Source organism: Aphis gossypii, unplaced genomic scaffold, assembly GCF_020184175.1.
Source record: "Aphis gossypii isolate Hap1 unplaced genomic scaffold, ASM2018417v2 Contig00763, whole genome shotgun sequence".
In the NCBI taxonomy this organism is placed as follows: domain Eukaryota; kingdom Metazoa; phylum Arthropoda; class Insecta; order Hemiptera; family Aphididae; genus Aphis; species Aphis gossypii.
Genome location: NW_026083270.1, coordinates 37,670 through 45,200, shown reverse-complemented (window position 1 = coordinate 45,200; position 7,531 = coordinate 37,670). Strand labels below are relative to the sequence as shown.

Below are 7,531 nucleotides of genomic sequence, written 5' to 3'. Positions count from 1 at the left end.
TTAACAAATCAATTTTATTGATAATTTATAAAATTATAGTTGTTGAATTTACAATATATTGTTAAATTAACAGTAAATATTTGTTACAATTAATATACAGAACGAAAATTAATCTATTATATTAACAAAACAATTTTATTGATCATTGATAAAATTATAGTTGTTGAATTAACAATATATTGTTAAATCAATAGTAAATATTTGTTAAAATTTGTAAATATTATGCACGACCGGTCTATTTTTAAAGTGGAAAATAATTTTTCCCAACAAAAGTGCCAGATGTACCCGTGTTATCATGTGTGCTGTGTACAGTACGCATATCGACGCGAATCGGCTATTGTCACAAAAATGTTTAGTATTTACCGTTTACCGTAATCTGTATTTCTGTACAGTGAAATTTGTGAATTTGTGAATTTGTGAAAACTGTGATTTACTCTATTAACGGCATTAACTTAACTGGTAAGTATAATTTTAGTACTTTAATAACTAGTAGATGTACCTTTTACATTTCATTGATGAAGAAGAACATCTTATACTAATATCTCATTTTATTGTTCTAAGTTCTTACACTTAATTAGCTTAATTATCAATTACTAAAATGATTTGTTTAATTTGTCACGTAAATACACCCACATTGCCTTCACTCATCTCTCATTACAAAATCATACATTTGATAGGACCTCATAGCTCTTACACATGTAAAGAAAACAATTGTTTGCAATCTTTTCAGACGTTGAATAGTTTTAAAAAACATGTACTAGTAAAACATAAATTTGAAAATAATACTGATGAAACAGTAGCTCCTAATGAATTTACAATTATTAATGATAGTAATACTTTTGATGTAGAAATAGAATGTAGTGACAACAATATTATCCCAGACATCCCTAGTATAATTAATACATCTGAAATATCTAATAAAAATATATTTGATGTCAATAAGAGTATTGAGCAGTTACATTTGTTTGCAGTCCAATTTTCTTTATCATTACACAATAACAATAACTTTTGCAGGAGTGATATTACAAATATCCAAAATGATATTGAGAAAAAAATAATTAAGCCTATTACATCATTATTAGAAGGCATAATTAAAAGTGAAATTACTGACCATTTAATTTTATCAAAATTTTCAAAAATTGTTTCAGCAATTTCAGATTCTTTCAAACTATGTAAAACAGAATATTTATTAAACAAATGTTTAACCACCAATGATCTTTTAACTGATTCATGTAAACAATTTACAATAAACAATGAAGTAAATTTAGTATCCCATAACGGTCAAACAGTATTTGATGAAATTAGTACAAAAGCAATTCTAATGCCACCCAAATTCCAATTTAAAAAATATTTTGAATTAAATAATAATCTTAATTTGGCTATAAGACATTATAATTATTTAATAAATCTTCCAGTTTTAGATGATAATTGTCCCATAACAAATTTTATCCAAGAGTCTTTGTGGAAAAAAAAAATAATTCCACACCAAAATAAAATAGTAATGCCTTTTTTTTATGTATATTGACGACTTTGAAATAAATAACCCACTAGGATCTAAGTCAACATGTCATGCTATTACTGCTGTGTATTATAGTTTCCCATTGAGTGAAAATAGTTCAAAACTTACAAATATTTTTTTAGCATCTCTTATAAAATCTAAAGATTTAAAATCATATGGAAATGATTTATGTTTTAAACAGTTAATTGATGAATTCAATTCATTAGAAAAAGATGGGATTATAATCAATACACCTGATGGTTGTATAAAGGTATATTTTATTCTTGGTTTGATAATTGGAGACAATTTAGGACTTAATAGCATTTGTGATTTCAGTAAATCATTTTCTTCCAACTATTTTTGTAGATTTTGTAAGGCCCATAAAACATTGACACATACATTAGGTGGAGAAGATGAAACATTACTACGTAATGTTGATAATTATGTACAAGATATAGAAACAAACAATCTTTCATTAACTGGGATTAGCCAAAATAGTATTTTGAATAATATAAATTCCTTTCATGTTACAACTAATTTTTGTGTTGATGTAATGCATGACATATTTGAAGGTGTGTGCCATTATAACATGTGTCACATTATCACTTATTACACAGAAACAGTAAAAATATTATCTCTAGAAACATTGAACTTAAAAACACAACATTTTAACTATGGTGAATTAGAGCAAAAAAACTTATCACCCCCAATTTATTGAGAAACATAATTTATCTAAATTTCACTTAAAAATGTCTGCAAGACAAATGATGAGCTTCGTACACTTCTTTCCTTTAATAATAGGTGATTTAATACCTGCGGATGATGATGTTTGGATTTTTTTTTTTAATTTTCTAGAAATAATTGAAATAATACTTAGTCATGAGTTGTTACTGCAAAGTTCTGTTTCACATTTAAAGTACTTGATTAATAAACACAATTCAAATTATGTACTATTTTTTAATGATAGTTTAAAACCCAAACATCACATCTTAACTCATTATCCATCAATAATACTAAAATCTGGCCCACCCAGATATTTTTGGTGTTTTAGGTATGAGTCTAAGCACAAAGAACTTAAAATGTATGCTAGGGCAATTACTTCTAGAAAAAATATTTGCTTAACATTAGCTATAAAATATCAATTGAAATTTGTACACTTTTTACTTAATCAAGATACTCACAAAAATTTTTCTATTTCCATTAAACATAAAATTGATTCAGATCTTGAATTTCTGTCAAATAATTTGAACACAATATCTAACAATTTTATTAGTTATTCTAAAATTGATTTTAAGGGTACAGTTTATAAAATAGGAAATTATGTTAGTAGTTTTAAGCAAGATATTTGTTTGTATGAAATACTTGAAATTATTATAATAAATGATAGTGCTATATCTTTTATTGTTCACCAAATTCAATTAGAATCTCATAGTACTCACATGAGAGCATATGAAGTCAATAAACATAAAAATATAATTTCAAAGAGAATTATTGGTGTTGAAGAGATAAGTGGTCCTCCAATAAATATTAATCAAGTCTCCAATGGAAGACTCATGATTAGACTAAAGGAGTATTTTTAAAGAAACCTTTTATTTTATATTTACTTCATAAAATAAAATAAAACAAATCCTTAGATGTATATAGTCGTTTCATATAATTAAGTTTTATTTATTTTATGAGTAGGTACAAAGTTGTATAATTTTTATTAATATTTCATCTGTACCATTATTTTATCACAACAAATTTGTTATTATATTTTATATTTTGTTTAATTTTATCCCTTGTCTATGTGTACATAACACAATTTGTTATTTTAACCTATATTCATGTATATATATATATATATATAGTAATTGTTTAAGATTGAAAATGAATTTTAACGATGGCTTGTTCGATGGTTGCAACTCATTTTCTGCAGAGCTTAGTGATTCATTTATGCTTGATAATAGTAACTTAAGCAATGATTTGATAGAACTACAACCTGTAGCCACTTCTAATAATCCAACACCATTGTCAGAAGATGACAAAAATAGTATTCAAAATTTGCTTAATGGTTGGAATATGTCATATTTATTTCAAACTTGTGTTGGTGAGTATAAATTTATTACATCCATAGCCATTAGCCACAATCATATGTAGTGATTAAACAAAATAATTTCATGAATATTGATTTAAATACAAATTTTTAATTAAATTGCATCACATTTTTTTAAGATGAATTTATGGATGAAGAAGCTTTTCGGTATATAAATAGTAGGCAAATTGAAAAGCTACTGCAGAAGTATCCCCTTGGTGTTCATATAAAATTTGAGCATTACCTAAAACAATGGCAAAACTCCAAGTCAGATACCAATACTTCAAATTCAAATTTGCTTATACCTTCAGTCACTCCCCCCATATCAAGTTCATTATTAGCACGATCATCAGATCCATTACCAGAGTTTTTTCTTGATGAAGTTTTAAAAAGAAGTACTCATGGGTCAATGATCATTAGTTACTACGAATCTAATAAAAATTTAAATGAAACATGTAGAAATCTCTTGGTTGATTTGATAATAGCCAGTTTGTTTGAAAAAAAACGTCCTATGTCTACTGCCTTGGCTAATCACATTTCAGATATAATAGTTGGAACCTTTACTACAGAAATAAAAGTAATACATTTCATAAATTAAATGTTTATGATAAATATTATTACATTTTTTTTTTTTGACAGGAAATATGCTTTGAAAGAAGTGGACAGAGAAAGTGTCCAAAAGGAAAACTTTATGCAAAGTATTTTAATAAACTCAGAAGTTTAAAAAATCATGGATTGATATCTTCACAAGTGTCAAAATTGCAGGAAAACAATGAACTGCCCTCTAGGATTTCTGGAAACATAAATGTTGAAACAAGTAACTGTATTATGTTTTATATACATTTAATTTAATTTAATTATTTTATTCGTTTTTTATTAGTTATTGAAGAAGATGCAGAAATTCTTATTTCCAGTTTGAAACATGAACAATTATCTTGGCCCGATATTGAGATGATTTGGGCAAAAACTACTGGCTATCGTTTGAATCATCTTAAAACAATTAATTTTTCACCATTAGAAATCCACAAGACATGGCCTCAGTACATGCAACCATTAGGGTATAAACTTGTAAGTAAATTGATACTAATATTTTAAAGAAGTAAAAAGAAAATGTATTGTTATTAAGAATACAAATATGATAATAATGTTATTTAATATTTTTAAGATTGATATTGATTTCAAACGACTGCATGAGAAATATACTGACTTATTAAGTACTTATGAAAAATCATATGTTAAGCTGGTACAAATAATAGATGACTGTATAAAGGACCCTAGCTGTCGTAAAATGTTAGAAACCATGATGAATATGAAGAACGCACCAGAAAGTAAGTTTAATTAATATTATAAAGAGCTATGTTATATTTTTGTCACATTCAACTTAAAATAAATACTTAGTTATGATAATTACTGCATCTTAGAAATGATAATTCTTATTTACATACTGTCTTAATTTGTTTTTATAACAACCTAATATTTATATAGGTAAAATATGTTTCCATCATTATAATATAATAAACACAATATTTTTATGAACATTTTGATTTATAGAAAGCAAATATTGAATTCATTATGTATTTACATTTAATGTTTAAAATAGGGGAATGGTGCATGCTGAAATTAACAAAACCATCTTATATTATATCACCTTATACTTAAGCTTTAAATGCTTGTACAGTACTATTATAATACCTATATAATTATTAATTGGTAAAATATGTTTTCTTCATTGATCACTATTTCCTGAAAAATGTTTTGAAATTGCCTTTGAATGTAAATAAGCACATTTTAGACTTTAGTTTTTAGTTATAAAAATTATATTTTTTTCAGATTATAAAAATGCTGTGGTGTTGTACGTTCTTCATGCTCTTTTTGTTCCTACTACAAAAAAACCTTCATTGATTCAAATGGAAGAAAATGTTTTCATAAATTTTCAATCAAAGATTCTCAAAATAGTTTTATGATAGTGGCAAATACAGCAATCGAACTCGAAGAAATATTGAAAACTAAAAAGACTGCAAAAAATCCTATCCAACCTTGCTTGTTGATTGCCGGTACACTCTCAAATCCATTACAAATTATGATATATTTTGATGAATCAAAATATGTATTTTTTTCAATTATTAAAGCCCTAGATATGTGCTTTAAAATTTATCATTTATTTAATATTGAATATCCGTTAGAGTCTGTATCTGTATGGCTGTTTATTCAGCGTTCTTTTTATAATATTAAATTACCATTAGACAAACCATGTCCGTTAATTAAGCAAATTATATCCGAACTTAAATAATTATATTCATTTTTTTTAATTCTAATATATTTATTGTTATTGTTATTGGTATTATATTTGTAATAACAGAAATTCATTAATAAACTTATTCATTTTTATTCAAAAAATTAATGTATTTTATACTTTTTTTCACCTTTGTATTATGTTGTTTTGTGCCAATTTGTTGGCATGGATAAATTTAAAAAAATGTTCTCATGCCGTGTAATTAGATTAATGGCAAAAGTGTGCAGATAAATAGAAATGGTTTCAATTTAAAGTTTGAATGGAAATAAAGAAATTACATATTTTGAAGTATTTTAAAGTTATACGATTAGCATTTTTTTTATCCATGGACCATGCGATTTCAAAATTACTATTACTATCCAGATACAACTACAGCAGGAATTTTTTATAGGAGGGAATGTAACTTTCAAAAACATGATATAATCTATATTTATGTTTTCTTTATGTTAGTGATTGACATATTATAAAATAAAAATTGGACTTTTTGAAAGTTTAGCGCCTGCCTAATTAAATTTATATTAACAATTAAATTTCTTTAAAACAAACATGCTTTACTGTTGAATTAATAATGAAAGTATGTATAATTTAAATGGCAGTTATATCAATTTTACAAAATGATTTGTTAATTCAACCAAACATTTTTTCCGTTGACTGAAAAATTGATAGGCTAATAATGTTGAATTAAACAAGATTTTAAGCAAAATAACAATGCTGTTTGTAAATCTGTATATGAACAATATGACAATTTTGTTATTAACAATGCTGTTTGTTGGCCCTATGTTAACAATGCTTTTGTTGATTTAACTGTTATTTTTGTAAATCGTAATGAGGTTTTTCGTTCTGTGATAATGAACAATCATCCTTTTAGATTCTGAACGAAGTGAAGAATGTATTGATTTTACAATGATGTGTGTTTTTTTGTTTTTGTGTCTGTGTACAGCATAACTAGTCGAAATAATGCTCCAATTTCAAACAATGGGGGTGGTTTCCGATGTAAAAGTGAATATCCTTGGTGCATCATACAGGTAAAAAGTTAACATTTTCCAATAGTTTTCAAAAAAATCGAGAAAAACAAAAAAAAAATGACGGAAAAACGGCAATTTTTACGCAAAACCAGTTTTCGACCAAATCGATTTTTTTTTTATGGTTGTAATTCAAAAACTAATCATTGAAAATACTTGAAATTTTCACCAAATGTTAATGTCAGTGGTATCTGTATATAGTAAAATTTTCAAAAAATTTTGACTTTTTTTGAGTTATTTATAGACCACTGAAATTTTTTTAAAGTGTCGATAAAAAATTTTTGGATGACCAAAAAGTTTTGAAAATTTAATACAAGGTTCCTTATAAGTTGTTTTTAATGTAGCTAAAAAAAATTAAAAATCGTTAGTCACAATTTTTTTTTATAAGCGTTTTTAGTTCAAATTTTTACGAAATCTGTCGAAAACGCGAAAAGTTGCAAGTAATTTTGAAGTTGAAAAATCATAAAATTTTTTCCTTTTATAACTAAGTTTTGAAAATTTGGTACAAGGTTCTCCATACATTTTTCTTCAAATATCTGTAAAAAAAACTCTACCGGATTCAGACAAAAAATTTTTATGAGTGTTTGAAATTTAAATTTTTACAAAACCGCGTTAAATAACGGTTTAGCCTCAAACGATTTTTG

General features: G+C 25.6%; 1 protein-coding gene across 1 annotated transcript; it reads left to right on the top strand.

Moving 5' to 3' along the window:
- The first annotated feature begins 431 nt into the window (after positions 1–431).
- LOC126555247 (uncharacterized) lies at positions 432–5,671 on the top strand. Its single transcript, XM_050210198.1, has 7 exons — positions 432–459; positions 3,471–3,587; positions 3,713–4,149; positions 4,212–4,389; positions 4,453–4,640; positions 4,738–4,900; positions 5,403–5,671. Exons 2-7 carry the CDS (start codon positions 3,560–3,562, stop codon positions 5,534–5,536), a joined length of 1,128 nt encoding a protein of 375 aa, XP_050066155.1. The 5' UTR covers positions 432–459; positions 3,471–3,559; the 3' UTR covers positions 5,537–5,671.
- The last annotated feature ends 1,860 nt before the right edge of the window (positions 5,672–7,531 follow it).

Excerpts from the sequence above, each read along its gene's own strand:
- LOC126555247 (XM_050210198.1), top strand. The coding sequence starts at position 3,560 with ATGTCATATTTATTTCAAACTTGTGTTG. Across the intron at positions 4,390-4,452 it reads AAACATAAATGTTGAAACAA|TTATTGAAGAAGATGCAGAA; the intron begins GTAACTGTATTA and ends GTTTTTTATTAG. Across the intron at positions 4,641-4,737 it reads AACCATTAGGGTATAAACTT|ATTGATATTGATTTCAAACG; the intron begins GTAAGTAAATTG and ends AATATTTTTAAG.